Raw genomic sequence first — 18,048 nt, 5'->3', positions numbered from 1 at the left:
CTATGCAGTCCATGGAATTCTCCAGGCCAGAATACTGGAGTGGGTAGCCTTTTTCTTCTCAAGGGGATCTTCCCAACCCAGAGACTGAATCCAGGTCTCCTGCATTGCAGGCGCATTCTTAACCAGCTGAATCACAAGGGAAACCCAAGAATGCTGGAGTGGGTAGCCTATCCCTTGTCCAGAGGATCTGCCTGATCCAGGAATTGAACCGGGGTCTCCTGCATTACAAGTGATTCTTTACCAACTGAGCTACCAGGGAGCAAAAGGAGACATAAATGCTTGACTGACTCTCACATTAACTTTTTTTTTTTTTAACATTGAAGTATAGTTGATTTACAATATTGTAAATTTAAAAAAAAACAGCCACACAAGATGAAATGAAGTGGCTTAACCTATTCCAGAAAGTTTTAGTTCATTGAGTGAAGACGCACTTGAATCCCCAAAGTTGGTTAAAAAAAGCAGTGTCTCAGTCCTGTCTGACTCTCTGTGAGTCCATGGACTGTAGCCCACAGGCTCCTCTTGTCCATGGGATTCTTCAGGCAAGAACACTGGAGTGGGTAGCCATTTCCTTCTCCAGGGAATCTTCCCAAACCCTGTGTTTGCACCAGGGTCTCCTGCATTGCAGGCGGAGTCTTTACCATCTGAGCCACGTCTGTGTTTCTTGTTGGCTGGGAAGGGTCTTCATGCTGCGGGGGCTTTCTCCATTTGCAGTGATGGGGGGTGGTGTGGGTGCTGCTCTCTAGCCGCCTTGCTCAGGCTTCTCTTGTTGGGGAGCACGGACCCTAGGGTCACAGGCTTCAGCTGTGGCACAGGGGCTGTAGAGCACAGGCTCAGTAGTCAGGAGGATTACTTTAAAAGAAGACATTGGCCCATTTATTTGATTGGGTCATTTATTTTTCTGGAATTGAGCTGTAGGAGTTGCTTGTATATTTTTGAGATTAGTTATTTGTCAGTTGCTTCATTTGCTATTATTTTCTCCCATTCTGAAGGCTGTCTTTTCACCTGGCTTATAGTTTCCTTTGTTGTGCAAAAGCTTTTAAGTTTAATTAGGTCCCATTTGTTTATTTTTGCTTTTATTTCCAATATTCTTGGAGGTGGGTCATAGAGGATCCTGCTGTGATGTATGTCAGAGAGTGTTTTGCCTATGTTCTCCTCTAGGAGCTTTATAGTTTCTGGTCTTACGTTTAGATCTTTAATCCATTTTGAGTTTATTTTTGTGTATGGTGTTAGAAAGTGTTCTAGTTTCATTCTTTTACAAGTGGTTGACCAGTTTTCCCAGCACCACTTGTTAAAGAGATTATCTTTAATCTCTTGTATATTCTTGCCTCCTTTGTCAAAGATAAGGTGTCCGTAGGTGCATGGATTTATCTCTGGGCTTTCTATTGTGTTCCATTGATCTATATTTCTGTCTTTGTGCCAGTACCATACTGTCTTGATAACTGTGGCTTTGTAGTATAGTCTGAAGTCAAGCAGGTTGATTCCTCCAGTTCCGTTCTTCTTTCTCAAGATGGCTTTGGCTATTCGAGGTTTTTTGTATTTCCATACAAATTGTGAAATTATTTGTTCTAGCTCTGTGAAGAATACCATTGGTAGCTTGATAGGGATTGCATTGAATCTATAAATTGCTTTGGGTAGTATACTCATTTTCACCATATTGATTCTTCCAATCCATGAACATGGTATATTTCTCCATCTATTAGTGTCTTCTTTGATTTCTTTCATCAGTGTTTTATAGTTTTCTATATATAGGTCTTTTGTTTCTTTAGGTAGATATATTCCTAAGTATTTTATTCTTTTCATTGCAATGGTGAATGGAATTGTTTCCTTAATTTCTCTTTCTATTTTCTCATTATTAGTGTAGGAATTGGAATAGGAATGCAAGGGATTTCTGTGTGTTGATTTTATATCCTGCAACTTTACTATATTCATTGATTAGTAAATCAATTAATTTAGTAAATCAATGAATGGGCCAAAAAACTAAATAGACATTTCTCCAAAGAAGACATACAGATGGCTAACAAACACATGAAAAGATGCTCAACATCACTCATTATCAGAGAAATGCAAATCAAAACCACTATGAGGTACCATTTCACGCCAGTCAGAACGGTTGTGATCCAAAAGTCTACAAGCAATAAATGCTAGAGGGGGTGTGGAGAAAAGGGAACCCTCTTACACTGTTGGTGGGAATGCAAACTAGTACAGCCACTATGGAGAACAGTGTGGAGATTCCTTAAAAAACTGGAAATAGAACTGCCTTATGATCCAGCAATCCCACTGCTGGGCATACACACCAAGGAAACCAGAATTGAAAGAGACACGTGTACCCCAATGTTAATCGCAGCACTGTTTATAATAACCAGGACATGGAAGAAACGTAGATGTCCATCAGCAGATGAATGGATATGAAAGCTATGGTATACACAATGGAGTATTACTCAGCCATTAAAAAGAATACATTTGAATCAGTTCTAATGAGGTGGACGAAACTGGAGCCTATTATACAGAGTGAAGTAAGCCAGAAAGACACCAATACAGTATACTAACTCATATATATGGAATTTAGAAAGATGGTAACATAACCCTGTATATGAGACAGCAAAAGAGACACTGATGTATAGAACAGTCTTTTGGACTCTGTGGGAGAGGGAGAGGGTGGGATGATCTGGGATAATGGCATTGAAATATGTATAATATCATATATGAAACGAGTCACCAGTCCAGGTTCGATGCACAATACTGGATGCTTGGGGCTGGTGCACTGGGATGACCCAGAGGGATGGTATGGGAAGGGAGGAGGGAGAAGTGTTCAGGATGGGGAACACATGTATACCTGTGGCAGATTCATTTCAATATATGGCAAAACCAATACAATATTGTAAAGTTAAAAAATAAAATAAAATTTAAAAAAAGAAAAAAAAAGATTACTCTACCAAAATATGATTATTCTTAATAGAAGCAATTTGTGTGCATTAGTTGCTCAGTCACATCTGACTCTTTGTGACCCTATGGACTTTAGCCTGCCAGGCTCCTCTGTCCATGGGATTCTCTAGGCAAGAATATTGGAGTGGGTTGACAGTTCCTTCTCTAGGGGATCGTCCCAACCCAGGGATTGAGATGTCTCTTTCTTCAGTGGCAGGAGGAAAGAAACTACAAGTGTCCCTCTTTTCCCCTTCTCTATACAAAATTAAAAGGAGGTTCCTCTTAAAATTCTGTGTTGCCATGATGACACCTGGTTCTACCTGAACTTGTATCAAACTTTGAGCTAACCAATGCGTTTTTCTTATGGAAATGTTTGTCTTAAGCCATGTTGAAGAACTATGTATTTACCCCAGACTCTGTCTTTCTCCAAGTCAATTAGGGGCTCAACAAACCAGTATGTTTTGCTCATACCTTGTTCTCCTAATCTATGTTAATGAAACTATATATTTACTTGGAAACCTGCCTTTCTTCAAGATTCATGTCAATCATTTTATGGCCCAGGACAGCTCGCCTTGTGCCAATGTTATCTCAAAATGCATGTTGTGGGTGAGGGCCTGGTACTAGTCTTTGAGTTTTGAGAATTCCCTTTCTCTAATTAGCAGCCTGCTAGTAGCTATATAACATCTGGCTAAAGACGTGCAGGGGGGCACTGTTTCTGCCCGCTTCTGAAGTCTATGTCAGAAGCTTTTTCTATCTCTTTTATGCTTTAATAAAACTTTATTACACACACATAAAAAAAAATAATAAAAGAAGACATTGGAGATGCAACGGATGCAGAAAAATCTTTCTCGGAGCCTCCCTTATCAGACTCAAAGCAGAAAGTTCTGGTAAGTATGGCTGCCAGAAAGTCCCTCTCTGGGGACAGGCTGTGCCCAAGAGAAGGACGGTGAGTAGAACTAGGGCAATAATTGTGGACACAGTGGGGGAAGGAGAGGGTGGGACGCATTGAGAGAGTAGCATGGAGACATACACGTGATCATGTGTAAAGCAGATGGCCAGTGGAAATTTGCCGTATGACGCAGGGAGCTCAGACCTGATGCTCTGTGATTCCTAGAGGGGTGGGATGGGGTGGGAGGTGGGAGGGAGGTTTAAGAGGGAGAGGACACATGCCTACCCAGGGCTGATTCATGCAGATGTATGGCAGAAACCTACACAAAGTTGTAAGGCAATTATCCTCCAATTAAAAACAGAGACATTTACATTTTTTAAAAATTTCACTCTCTTGGAGTTTTCTATCCTGACGAAACTGGAAAGACCACTCATACCTGCAGAGACAAACAAAATTACAAAGCATCTCATCTCTGGTTTCTTAATTTATTTGTTTTTCCCAAAGAAACCCATTTGTTCTTCCCATAAAAGACTTTTCTCCCTACACCCCTCTACTAAGTTAGGTACAGAAGCCTGTAGCTTTAATCATTTAGCAAGTTATACTTTTGTTGTCTCCTGTATATAATCCTTCCTCCTAATAATTTGCCTTTTCTGTGTCTTTTTTGCAGGCTCCAGTCAAAAAACCTGAGGATAAAGGGGGGGACGTTTTTCTGTTCCAAGAGCAGCCAAGTTTAACTGTTTCCACAATATGATGTTGCTACTGCATAAAATGTGTGGCCAGGTAAAGGAAGTAGTGGACAGCGTTCACGCATTTAACGTTGCCATAGAGACGACTATGTGTCAGGAACTAAAATAGGCATCAGAGACTTAGAAGGAAAGAGCACTCCCACTTTAACAACAGGGGGTACTGGAGACAGTTTATCTGGAATCCATTTCACACACCTTTTTAAAAAAAATTTTAATTGGAGGATAATTGCTTTACAATGACTTATTCGTTTCCGCCATACATTGCCATGAATCAGCCATAGGTACACGTATGTCCCTTCCCTCTTGGGCCTCCTCTCCCACCTCCCACCCCATCCACCCCTCTAGGTTGTCACAGAGCACTGGGTCTGAGCTCCCTGAGTTATAGACCAACTTCCCATTAGCAATCTGTTTTACACCTGGTAATGGATATGTTTCAATGCTCCTCTCTCAATTCGTCCCACCCTCTCCTTCCCCCACTGTGCCCACAAGTCTGTTCTCTATGTCTGCATCTCTATTGCTGCCCTACAGATAGGTTCCTCAGTACCACCATCTTTCTAGATTCTATATATATGTGTTAATGTAGGATATTTGTTCTGCTCTTTCTAACTTACTGCACTCTGTATTAAAGGCTCTATGTCCATCCACCTCATTAGAACTGAGTCAAATGTATTCCTTTTTATGGCTATTGGTCATACTATTTAATTGGTATAAATACTGGATCATTTTTATGCCCTGGGGAATTATCAACATCCTGGTTTTGGCTGATTGTGTTTTTACTCAAACTGTGAATCTATCCCTTATGTTCACGATGAGCTGTAGTTGATCTAGAGGCTTGAGGACACTCTGATTCAGCTTTTCATCAGGACTGTGTTCCGGGCGGTGTTCTGTGTTGTCTGTTGCAGCACACTGGCTAACACGGGGTATCTGGTTGTCCCCCAGCGGTAAGGGAAGAACAACGATCAGGTGATGTCAGCCTCTTCCATCAAAGTTTAACCCGACAGTTTCAGTCTCCATTGTTTCCCAGCCTGTATTTCAGTAGACTTGCAGGACAGTGAACTTGCAGGATTTTCCTAATTCTGTTCATCCTCTTCTATCTATTTTTTTAAAAACTCATTTAACAACTTTGCTGCTTAATTTCTTTACCTCCATCCCTCTTTCTCTCTACTGCAGCTGCTCCTTCCCACAAATAGTTGGGTACTTCATAATAATCAATGTCCTCCATGTCCATAATCTGTTTCAAGCATTATTTTCTTCGGTAACATCTTTTTATTTTTACTTCTCTAGTTTTGCTTCCTATCTTTTAGTTCCACCCAGCCATAACCATGGTCTTCCCTGTGGCTCAGCTGGTAAAGAATCTGCCTGCAATACAAGAGACCTGGGTTCGATCCCTGGGATAAGAAGATCCCCTGGAGAAGGGAAAGGCTACCCACTCCAGTATTCTGGCCTGGAGAATTCCATGGACTGTATAGCCCATGGGGTTGCAAAGAGTCGGACATGCTTGAACAATTTTCACACAACCGTAACCATTCATCAACCAATCATTACTTCCCACCCTCTTTCCTCACCTCTGGCAATGCAGGGTTTTTATTTTCCAATTAAAGAACTTTTCCTCATCAACTCTACTATCTAACTCTAATAGTCCGTGACAGAAAAGTAAAGTGCTTATTACACAGTGTGATATATGTCTCAGTAAAGCTGGGGGAGAAGATGAAAATGACCATTTCTCTTTCTCAGTAAAATAATTCCATTTATCTATTATTATTCTCTTTTTCTTAAAATCTCTTTCATCTGATATTAATATGGCTATGCATCTTTCTTATGTTACTGTTTGCACAGTGTATCTCTTCTTTCCTTCTGCTTCCAATGCATCTGCTTTCTCATGTTTAAAATGCAACTCTTTTTTTAAACTCGCATTTATGTTTTGTTTTGTTTTTTTTCTTATTTTTTGGCCACACTGCACAGTTTGCAGGATCTGAGTTCTCCAACCAGGGATTGAACCCTGGCCGTGGCCGTGAGAGCACTGGGTCCTAAATCCTGGACCTCCAGGGAATTCCCTAAAGTGCAACTCTTTTAAAAAAAAAAAAAAATTTGTTTTTTAATGTGGACCATTTTTAAAGTCTTTATTGCTTCTGCTTTATGTTTTGATTTTTGGTTGTGAGGCATGTGGGATCTTAGCCCCACGACCAGGGATCGAACTGGCACCCCCTGCATTAGAAGGCAAGTCTTAACCACTGGAGTGCCAGGGAAACCCCCTGAAGTACAGCTCTTGCACATATGGTTACCTGTGTTTCCTTCTCCTGTGACAATTTGTGTGTTTTCACTGACAACAGGCATAAAAGGACACTGCTTATGTGTAAGTTAATATTTTATTTCTTCCTTTGGTTTCTGGTTACATTTCTGTACATTTTTCATGAAAATTCTCTTTTCTGGGTGTGTATTACCCAACTCGATGAACAAGAATTTGAGTGAACTCCGGGAGTTGGTGATGACAGGGAGGCCTGGCGTGCTACGATTCATGGGGTCGCAAAGAGTCAGACACAACTGAGCGACTGAACTTAACTGATTATGCTTTTAAGTGCTTCCTTCAGCATTTGCAGCATTAAAGTCACTTTGTCCACTAGCAATAAATACACAGCTATAAATGCATTCTGCCTTCACAGTCCATAGAGGCTCACAGTGCCTCTCGAAGCAGATCCTCCAGTGCATGGAGGGATTCCACACAGCATCTCTCACCTGTGGTTAAGATGATTCATCACTAGGGATGTTTTTGTCCAGCATTTGGGAGGTGGAGGCCAGTGTGTTGCTCAGTGTTCTCCTCCAACTTGTGTCGGATCCCATATCCAAAGTATATGGCAAATCCTAGTAGGGAAATGAGACAGTGAGAAGTAAAAGCAGGCACTCTCCTCACTTATAAATGCCCAATAGACCTCCTATCATGGTATCTGACACAGTTTAGGGGGGAGGTGGTAGGAAGATTGGGTTCGTTTATCCAAGAGGCCTCTTTACTCCAGAAAGTCACTTACCAATCCCCATCCAGATGCCAAATAGGACCCAGGTCCAAGTAGTCATGTGCACCATCAGGTAAATGTTCACAAAGATGCTCACCAGTGGGAGGAAAGGCAGAGCAGGGACCTGTGGGCAGAGTCAGTTCATCCCTGAACACATCCTAGGCATCTGAAAGGGAGACCCTATCCCATGTGGGTGGGACAAGTTCAGTGCCATTCAGGCTGTGTGTTCAGTGGCTACTTAGTGCATGTAAAGCACTGAGTGTGGATCAGGGAAGGGTCCATAGGTTTCAGCAACTCCCCTTCTTCCCTGGTCCAGCAAAGGAAGCTTAGACCTAAAGCACGCAGACCTCCTTCACTCAAGGTGGACACTTTGGGCACATGAGGTCACCTACCCTGAAGTGAAGAGCAGTGGGGTCCTGGGGCTGCCTCCAGATGATGGCCGTGACCCCAGTGATGAGCAGCAGCAGCAGCACAGCCACTGTGGTGAGCACGGGGTCTCCAGAGAACACCTGGCTGGGCCACCGGTACAAGATCAGGCTCAGGATTATCAGCAGGACAACTACAAGGGTCAAGGTGGAGGAGAACAGAACAGGTTCGACTCCAGAAGCCAAAGATGTCAAGACCTTGGGTCACACTCCTCCCCAAAACTTCTCACATCATGAAGGCTCATCATACCTTCAGCATTCCTCAACTGATGAAATACACATTCCCACCTTATCTTGTCAATTTCAGAATACCGCCAGAGACAGATCCCAATGCTCACCAAGCACTATGGCACATCCATAGACAATCTGGCCAGATGTCCGGGTGGGGATGGTGCTGGCAGGGAACCACAGACTCTTGAGATTCCTTGAGATGTTGGCTTTAGGTACAGGGTCCAAAGACCTTTCTTTGACTACAAGCTCCATCTCACTTTCTTCCTCTGTTTTTTGGTTCTTGCTTAAATTCTGGTCTGAGTGATACCTGAATTAGAAGTATGATGCAACATGAACAGCAGTCCCTACTCACCCAACATCACACAGTCGAATCCATCTTTTTTTCCCACAAAAGCAGAGCAGGACATTTAGAAGGCAGCATGAAGGCAGAGAGGATTAGCCCCCATCAATCCCCACAAGTCAAAGACCCCCAGTCAGGGTGGAGTGGAGTCTCACCTGAGCACAAGGACAGAAAAATCGACCACCAAGTTAGCAAGCAGGGACCGAAGTGACATGAGATCCATCAGATCACTGAAATGGAAGAGTAACGCCAAGACCCCTAGAAGGAGGGCATAAACAAGGTGGGGGGATGGAGTGAGAAACAGCTGGAAATATGCAAGCCAAGGAAGATAATCCAAAGGCAGTGGGTTTTGTTTATCTACCTGCAAGGATTCCAGAAATCATGATAACCTTGATGTGAGTGCGTGTACGGGCGTTGATCTCGGCAAGAAATCGGAAAAGGAGCCCGTCCTCTGCCATTGTGTAGATCAACCAAGACATGGCAAACATGGTGTTCAGGAGGCTGGAAAAGAAAACAGAGAGGAGTGAGAATGTGCAGAAGCATGAGAGACCAGGGCATCTGCTCCCTCGTCTACACGGGGTAAGGTGTCTTTCTCTCTTGTCTCTCAATCCCAAGGGCTGGGATACCTGAGCATCTGACAGTCAACGAGGAGAAAGCCATGCCACTGACCTGGATGAAAGAGCACAGAGGATGCCAACAGCCACGACATATCTGGCAGGGCCCCAACCAACATGGAGAAAAGCCTGTAGAAAGGGGCTGTCAGGGTGAATTTGGTAGTAGGGCACCATGAGGGTGAGCGCTGCTGAGACACCAAAATATGCCACAAAGCAGATCAAGACTGAGACCACGATGCTGATGGGGATGGACCGCTGAGGATTTTGGGCTTTTTCCCCTGCAGGATTAGAGGAAATACTGGGTCAGGAAACACACCAGAGTGAAAGCACAAAATCCGCTTTCCTGTTGAACCTCCAAAAGAAACCCCTATGCCCAAGGGCAGCCCAATCCGTGCCCACACCCTGGATGGGACACAGGGTGACCATGTTACCTGTAGTGACAATGGAATCAAAACCAATAAACATGTAGAAACATAAAGCTGCTCCTCGGAGAATCCCATCAAGGCCAAAAGGCACAAACCCTCCAGAACCCAGAGGGCCCAAGCTATGGTGAGAGAAGAAACAAGAAAGAACGTGGGTGAGGTGTGTTCAGCCATGTATACTGGACTCCTCCCTTAATATGACAAGTCCTGGGCTCCAGGACCCCCTCCACCTGGATCTCTTTAGGTTAGTTTCTCAGTTGTGTCCAACTTCAAACTCAGATTGTAGCCCACCAGGCTCCTCTGTCTGTGGAATATTCCAGGCAAGAATACTGGAGTAGTTAGCCATTCTATTCTCCAGAGGATCAGGAAGACCCAGGGACTGAACCCTGGTCTCCTGCACTGCAGGTGGATTCTTTATCATCTGAGCCACCAAAGAAGCCCAAGATCTCTTCAACCCCCAGATTCCCAGATGGGTACCCTTTCTCATGCCACACCTTACTAAGGTCAAGGACATCCTCCTAACCTATAAATGTCATTGGATTCAGATGTGTTCAATGGGTAGTCCTGTTCCATGAGCTTCCAGTTGTGCAGGTCTCCCTTAATGAAGCCAGAGACGATGATGAAGCTGAGGACCAAAATGTTGATGCCCATGAACACTTTGTTAACCTGGGGTAACACATGAACTCCCAGAACCAGTAGTCCTGTGGGGTAAAATTGGAAAATGAAACTTTCCAAATAACTAAATCCAGGACTCCCTTGGTAGTCCAGTGGTTAATACTCCAAGTTTCCATGGCAGGGGGCACAGGTTTGATCTCTGGTTGGGGAAGTTCTGCATGCTCATGATGAGGCCAAATAAATAACTAAATCCGTAGAGATAGAAAGTAAACACATTTTTGCCTAGGACTGGTGGTTATGGGTGGTGGACAGACAGTGACTGCTCAGTGGGTATGGGGCTTCCTTTTGTTGTGAAGAACATGTTTGGAACTGGAAGGAGGTGATGGTTACACAACATTGAGAATGTACTGAGTGCCACCAAATTGTACACTTTCAGGTGGTTAATTTCTTATTGTGGCCATCACCTCACAATATACATGTCTATCAAATCATCTTAAACTTATACAGTGTTGTATGTCAATTATATCTCAGTAAACTGGAAAAGTTTCCTCTCAGTTAAAAATAATCTTTGTGGGGTGGGAGGGAGGCTCAAAAGGAAGGAGATATATGTGTACATATGGCTGATTCACAATGATGTCCAGCAGAAACTAACACAACATTGTAAAATAGTTATATTCCAATAAAATAATAAAGTAAAAAAATAATAAAAAATAATTTTATAAAATCTTTGGTACTTCCCTAATGTTGCAGAGGTTGAGAAACTGCCTTGCATTGCAGAGGATATAAGTTTGATCTCTGGTCCAGGGACTAAGATCCCATGTTCATGCCGCAACTGCTGAGCCTAAGCACAGCAATGAAGAGCCTGAAGGTCACACAAGAAGACCCAGTGCGGCCAGGAAGAAAAAAAACAACTTTGATTCTCAACTGGGGTAATTTTATCCCACAAGGGACTTTTGGCACTGTCTGGAAACATTGTGATTGATACAGTTTGGAGAGCTGGGTATCATTGGTATATAGTACATAAAGTTCAGCGTTGCTACTCAATATTCAACAATGATCTTTTTTGGGGGGGAGGGGTGACCCGCTTGCCAGGTGGGATCTTAGTTCCCCAATCAAGGATTGAACCTGCACCTTTATTAGTGAAAGCACAGAGTCCTAACCACTGGACCACCAGGGAATTCCCCAAAAAATGATTAAAAAAAAAAATACTGAAATGCCCAGGACAGCCCCCAACCCCAAAGAACAAAAGTGTTAGTCATTCAGTCATGTCCGACTCTTTGCGACCCCATAGACTGTAGCCCACCAGGCTCCTCTGTCCGTGGGATTCTCCAGGCAAGAATACTGGAGTGTGTAACCATTCCCTTCTCCAGGGGATCTTCCGGACTCAAGGATGGAACCCTGGTCTCCCGCATTGCAGGCAGATTCTTTACTATCTGAGCCACCTATTACCTCTACCTCAAAGAATGATCCAGCCCAAATTTTCAATAGTCCAAGGGTAGGGAAAAAATGGTCTTTGTTTTGCCTTCCTCTCTTTCTTATTCCAAACCTTCCTTCCCAGTCCTAATCCCCTCTCCATTCAGTAACCCTGAGGCTTTCCCAACCCAGCTTCCCTTTCACATCGCACTCTTCCCATCCTAACTCTGACCCCTGACTCACCCATGAGCAGCAGCACCAGGCCCAGGGCGAAAAAGTCTGGGTACTTGGCCAGGTAGTAGGGCATATACAGGGAGAAAGTTCCCTCTAACCCCCGAGAGATGTGGTTCCCAGTCAGGCTGTCGAAGGTGTAGCTCCAGGCCCGGGCTATACAGGCAGTGCCTACAGCAGCAGAAGAAGGAATGTTTATGAGCAAACAGAAATTGAACCACAATGATCTAGGGAGAGGAGTGAACAACAGCAACAACAAAAAACCCATAATATCTAGGGATTCAAAGAGTTTCTTCTCATCAGGTGGGGAGGGCAGGCCCAGATGATTCACAACATAGGTCAACTCTTTAATATGCTAGGAGATCAAAGTTACAGAAAATAAACAAAAAGCACAGGGAGGTGGGACCAGGATGGTGGGATCGGAATTGGCATTTTAAATCAGAGTGTCAGGAAAAATCCCGGGAAGTCAGCAGCTAACCAAAGTCTTCACTACGATGAGGAGATAATCCTGAGGAATTTGCCTCCCTCTACCCACTCCCTGTGCAGGGGGTGGTTCAGATGGTAAAGAATCCGCCTGCAATGCGGGAGACCGGAGTTCGATCCCTTGCCTGGGAAGATCCTTGGGAAAAGGAGATGGCAACTCATTCCAGTATTCTTGTCTGGAGAATTCCATGGATAGAGGAGCCGAGAGGGCTATAGTCCATGGGATTGCAAAGAGTCGGACAAGACTGAGTGACTAACACACACACACACACTCCCTAGAGTTCCCTTTCCTTCAGGGTTATTTGTTGTCACTGTGTTTAGCCCTTAAGTCGTGTCCAGCTCTTTGTGACACCATGGACTGCAGCACACCAGGCTCCTCTGTCTGTGGAATTATGCAGGCAAGAATACTGGAGTAGGTTGCCATGGCTTTCTTCAGGGATTCTTCCTGACCCAGGGATTAAACCCAAGTCTCCTGTACTGGCAGTCAGATTTTTTGCCACTGAGCCACCTGGGAAGCCTTCAAGGTTCTTAGTCTCATCGTTTAAGGTAAGCAGGATTGAAGGGAAACCTGGCGTGTTGCGGTTCCTGGGGTTGCAAAGAGTCAGACACAATTTAGAGACTGAACATCAACAATGGCATCAAACTGAGTAGAATGAAGTTGTAGAGCCTTTCTGTCACTATTACCCATCTCCCCCCACAAGGTGGGGTTTGATCCCTGGATTGGGAAGATCCGGGAGGAGGGCATGGCAACCAGGACATGGCAACTCACTCCAATATTCTTGCCTGACAAAATCCCAAGGATAGAGGAACCTAGAGAGCTACAGTCCATGGGGTCAAAAAGAGTTGGACACGACTGCAGTGACTAAGGACAGCACAGCCCCGCAAGGTGGATAACATCTGCTTGTGAATGAGCAAAGATGCCATTCATATCTCCTAGTCTCTTGATCTGAAGCCCCACCCCCTCCTGTACCCCAATATCTCACCAACAGTTAAGGACAGTATGCGATTCCAGCCGATGATGAAGCCATACACCTGACCCATGATGGTATAGCTGTAGAGATACATAGAACCAGAGCTTGGTACCCGGGCCCCAAATTCTATATAGCAGAACCCAGACAACAGAGAAGACAGGGCAGCCACCAAGAAGGAGAGGACGATTGCTGGTCCAGCGATGTACTTGGCCACTGTACCAACCAGGATGTGCACGCCAGCTCCCAACATCCTGCGCACGCCTATGATCACCAGGTCTAGGGTGTTCAGACAACCAGCCAGGTGATGCTCAGTCTCCTCTCTGGGACCCAGTGGCCGCCTGCGCACCAGCTTCTGACCAAATTGGCGAGCATCCTGAAGCATCCTAGACGGAGGTCACGAGGCTACTATCTGCTGAGGAAACAAGATGCAAAGCCATCAAGATGATGAACCCCCCCCCCCCCACTTCTTCTGACACAGCACAACAGCTCCCAGCTCCTTCTACTTTCATCTGGAAAATGGGTCTCTCTACCCTCAGGCTGCAGCCGGGCTGACCCCCTGCACTCTGGGGTTGCAGAGGTCTCCTTGGGAGGATGTGAACTCAGCACCCAGTCTCCCACAGAAGAGGGTGACCCGAGACTTACTGGACCCTTGGAGCAGAGCCTGGAGCACTGGGTCAGTCAGGGAGGCTGAGGTTAAGCCATGCAGGGCTGGAGTTGAGGTATCTCCAAGAACCGAAGCGGGGAGTCCCTGTGAGCAAAAGACAACTTTTTGTTGGGGTGGGGATGGAGTTGGGGGCAGGAAGGAAGCATCTGCAGAGTTGCTATCAGCCCTTGATTCTTCTGTGGTTACCTCAGGTGGTGCTTCTGAGAGGGTTTTTTTGTTTGTTTTTTGTTTTTTTTTTTAATTGTGTTGTAATACCCAGAACGTAACATTAACTATTTTAATCTTTTTTAAGTATGTAGTTTAGTTAAGTACATTTACATTTTGGGCAACCAAACTGTAGAACTTTCTTCATCTTTTAAAACTGAAACTCTGTACCCATACAACAAAATTCTTCCTTTCTTCTCCACCAGTCTTGGCAACCACCATTACACCCTGTGTCTCTGTGAGCCTGACCACTCTAGAGCTAGTGCTAAGTTGCTTCAGTCATGTCCAACTCTTTGGGACCACTCTAGGTACTTCATTCTTGTAGGTTCGTACACTATTTCTCTTTTGTTGTCAGGCTTTACTTAGTACAATGTCAACAAAATTCATCCATGTTGTAGCATGTGTTAGAATTCCATTTTTAATGCTGAATAATACTCCATAGTATTATAAGTACATGCCACACCTGGCTTATCTGTTTCTTGGTCAATGGACACTTGGGTTTCTTTCATGCTTTGGTTATTGTGAATAATGCTGCTATGAACACAGGTATACACATATGTCTTCCAGACTGTGCTTCTCTCCAACTCTTCTGGGTGTATACTCAGAAGCAGAATTGCTGGATCATATGGTTTTAAGATTTTTATCTGCTTGTGAGGGAGAAAATGTTCATATATTGAGGAATGGGGAAGTCATTTTGGCTTATTTGTGGTTCAGTTTGAACTTTGTGTGAACTAAGACAGCCTGTCTGACTCTCACAGCTCATCTGTCTTAACCACTGAGATAAAGAACATCTGTTTGGAAAATAAGAATGAACAACTCCTTTCTTATGGAGTCCATGAAAAGACAAGGTTCCCTTCCCAGATGGTGTCCTGCTGCCTGAAGAACTTGTAACTGTGGTCTCTGACTATTTCTGTTGCCCACCCAGTTGAATCTCTTAAATTCTGTCATACTCGACACTGTTCTGAGTCAACTGGCCTCTTAGGAGGTACCGTAACTCCCTTCACCCAATGTCACTTTGGCTTGATATAATCGTCTGAACCTTGCAATTTTCCTTCCAGCACCTCAAGATGACAGCAACCCTGACTGCTTGGTGCTAACTGATTACCTTCTTACTCCTATACCTGTGCTATTAGGGTGGCTCCTAACCCCACATGACTAATGCTCTTCTAAGAAGAGAGTAGAATACAGAGAGTATACATGGACACCAAGGAGTGAGCGATTTAATAAATAAAAATACAAAACACCTAGATATACTGAATTTCAGACAAAGAGTGAATATTCAAATATATATTTCAATACACAGCTTTTATATAAATGCATATTTGTGCATTAATTATACTTATATTTTAAATCCGTACATATACATGTACAAGCACTATCATGCACTGATTTATTGTGCCTCAAAGATACTGCCTTTTCTTATAAATTGAAGGTTTGTGGCAACCATGTGATGGTCAAATGATTGTTAGCATTTTTTCTTTTTACAAATATAGTATCTTAAAATTACAGAAGAATCTGAAAGAGCAAGAAAACTTGGAGCCTGGCTGGCTACAGTCCTTGGGGTCGCAAGACTCAGACACAACTGAGCAGCTGAGCAACAGCAACACAGCAGGGAGCGATTTGCTGGTGGTGGCGGTAGGCGCCCAGCTCTGATTCCCAGCGTGTTTCTCGAAAGTTGATGAGGAAGCACTGCTTGGGCAAGGGACATGCTGGGAGTTGTAGATCAGGCAGACAAGAGAAAGAGGAAAGGAGAGAGAAAAACATTGGCACCCCACTCCAGTACTCTTGCCTGGAAAATCCCATGGACGGAGGAGCCTGGTGCAGTCCCTGGGGTCGCTAAGAGTCGGACACGACTGAGCGACTTCACTTTCACTTTTCACTTTCATACAATGGAGAAGGAAATGGCAACCCACTCCAGTGTTCTTGCCTGGAGAATCCCAGGGACGGGGGAGCCTGGTGGGTTGCCGTCTATGGGGTCACACAGAGGCGGACACGACTGAAGCGACTAAGCAGCAGCAGCAGGGCTCCTTCACTGTGCGGACCTAGATTCAGCCCTGTGGGTCTTGAAAAGAGAACAAAGCAGAGAGTGAGAGTAAGCAAGTTGTCATGGGAGAGAGAGAGAGAGTCAGAAGTCTCCAGCCAGCAGTTTGGGGAGACTGGCAGTTTACCTTGAAATCCCAGGCTTCAGCATCAATGATCTTGGAGAGAGATCAACCGTGAGGAGTGGCTTAGTTCTCTGCCCAGGAATTGGACCCGGGTGGCCTGGGTGAAAAACCAGGAATCTTAATCTCTAGTCCACCAATGGCTAGAAACTAGAAACAAGGTTCTCCTGGTTCTTGCCCCCAGTAAAAAAATGCATTTCTCCAGGAGGCAAAAACTAAAAATATGATAAACGTGCGTTACTGGAGACACAGCACAGTCATGGGGAGCACAGAGGAGGTTTGTTAAGACAGAAGCCAGGCAGAGTTCACACACAATAGAAAGGCTGTGGGCGTCCTCCCGAAGGAGGAGGAGCCCATAAAGAGACTGTTAAATCATCTGTACAGGGTGGTTCTTCCTGTCTTTGTTTGTCTTTGGCTAATTATCTGCCCTGCCCTAGGACCCTCCCTGACAAGTGTGTGCAGCCTTTTTTCCTAGATGGATTCCAACACACAGGCCTCTGGGGGCCCTGGACATCACCTATTACGGGATGGCACTCCCATCTTTTTGCCCCCCAAGGAGACTTTCTGTGCATGTGCGGTGCCCTAAAGATAGAAAATATGTGACCCCTTGATCTTTTACACACACAGGGTTTAGCCCCTCTTTGTCCGTGCCATGATTGTTATATTACCATGTCCACAGCAGACAAAGTCCAGCTATTTACTCTGTTCCTGTCATTTCCATCTCCCAGTGGGAACAGAAGGCAGATTGTAAATATCTAGCCTAGAGCCCACTTGCCTCCTTTCTTGGGAAATGTAAACAGAAGGCTTCTTTCTCCTGTTTATCTACTCTTCATGTGTCTACTTTGCAGGCTCCAGACAAAGAACCTAAGAGGATAGAGGACACGATATTCTGCCCCAACAGCAATAAAGTTTAAATGCTTCAACAAGATGATATAAGCTTCTCTGGTGGCTCAGACAGTTAAAGAATCTGCCTGCCATGCAGGAGACATAGACATGTGGATAGTGAAGATCCCCTGCAGGAGGGAACTGCAACCTGCTCCAGTGTTCTTGCCTGGAGAATCCCATGGACAGAGGAGCCTGGCACCCTATAGTCCATGGGGTCACAAAGAGTTGGACACAACTGAACAACTAACACTTTCACTTTTCTTTCACTAATAAAATATGTGGCCAAGGAAAGAAGCAGTGTACAGATTCATCCAGCTAATATTGCCAAAGTTCAGTTCAGTTCAATCGCTCAGTCGTGTCCGACTCTTTGCGACCCCATGAATCGCAGCACACCAGGCCTCCCTGTCCATCACCAACTCCCGGAGTTCACCCAGACTCACGTCCATCGAGTCAGTGATGCCATCCAGCCATCTCATCCTCTGTCATCCCCTTCTCCTCTTGCCCCCAATCCCTCCCAGCATCAGAGTCTTTTCCAGTGAGTCAACTCTTCACATGAGGTGGCCAAAGTACTGGAGTTTCAGCTTTAGCATCATTCCTTCCAAAGAAATCCCAGGGCTGATCTCCTTCAGCATGGACTGGCTGGATCTCCTTGCAGGCCAAGGGACTCTCAAGAGTCTTCTCCAACATCACAGTTCAAAAGCATCAATTCTTCGGCGCTCAGCCTTCTTCACAGTCCAACTCTCACATCCATACATGACCACAGGAAAAACCATAGCCTTGACTAGACGGACCTTTGTTGGCAAAGTAATGTCTCTGCTTTTGA

General features: G+C 44.7%; 1 protein-coding gene across 24 annotated transcripts in view; it reads right to left on the bottom strand.

Moving 5' to 3' along the window:
* The window catches only part of LOC113876048 (cationic amino acid transporter 3-like), a 41,316-nt gene that overhangs the window by 13,342 nt on the left and 9,926 nt on the right, over positions 1 to 18,048 (bottom strand). For 12 of the 24 annotated variants that reach the window (XR_003506382.1, XR_003506381.1, XR_003506389.1 and 9 more), the window contains exons 1-13: positions 16,347 to 16,662; positions 13,953 to 14,058; positions 13,323 to 13,722; positions 11,869 to 12,027; positions 10,121 to 10,298; positions 9,607 to 9,719; positions 9,231 to 9,453; positions 8,923 to 9,062; positions 8,717 to 8,819; positions 8,329 to 8,528; positions 7,958 to 8,124; positions 7,581 to 7,689; positions 7,291 to 7,416 (exon numbers count right to left, since the gene is read on the bottom strand). Coding sequence is in view for 2 of the 24 variants with exons in the window: in XM_027514859.1 (XP_027370660.1) it covers positions 7,313 to 7,416; positions 7,581 to 7,689; positions 7,958 to 8,124; positions 8,329 to 8,528; positions 8,717 to 8,819; positions 8,923 to 9,062; positions 9,231 to 9,453; positions 9,607 to 9,719; positions 10,121 to 10,298; positions 11,869 to 12,027; positions 13,323 to 13,692 (1,866 nt within the window). In the remaining 22 variants the exon portion in view is untranslated. Of the gene's footprint in view, positions 1 to 3,484; positions 4,248 to 6,904; positions 7,417 to 7,580; positions 7,690 to 7,957; positions 8,125 to 8,328; positions 8,529 to 8,716; positions 8,820 to 8,922; positions 9,063 to 9,230; positions 9,454 to 9,606; positions 9,720 to 10,120; positions 10,299 to 11,868; positions 12,028 to 13,322; positions 13,723 to 13,952; positions 14,059 to 16,346; positions 16,664 to 18,048 lie in introns of those variants that run through there. The other 12 variants (XR_003506397.1, XR_003506398.1, XR_003506399.1 and 9 more) reach the window with 12 other exon arrangements.

This window comes from Bos indicus x Bos taurus, chromosome 18, assembly GCF_003369695.1.
Source record: "Bos indicus x Bos taurus breed Angus x Brahman F1 hybrid chromosome 18, Bos_hybrid_MaternalHap_v2.0, whole genome shotgun sequence".
Taxonomy (NCBI): Eukaryota; Metazoa; Chordata; class Mammalia; order Artiodactyla; family Bovidae; genus Bos; species Bos indicus x Bos taurus.
Note: the sequence above shows the minus strand (reverse complement) of the source record. Positions and strands in the feature narration are given on the sequence as shown.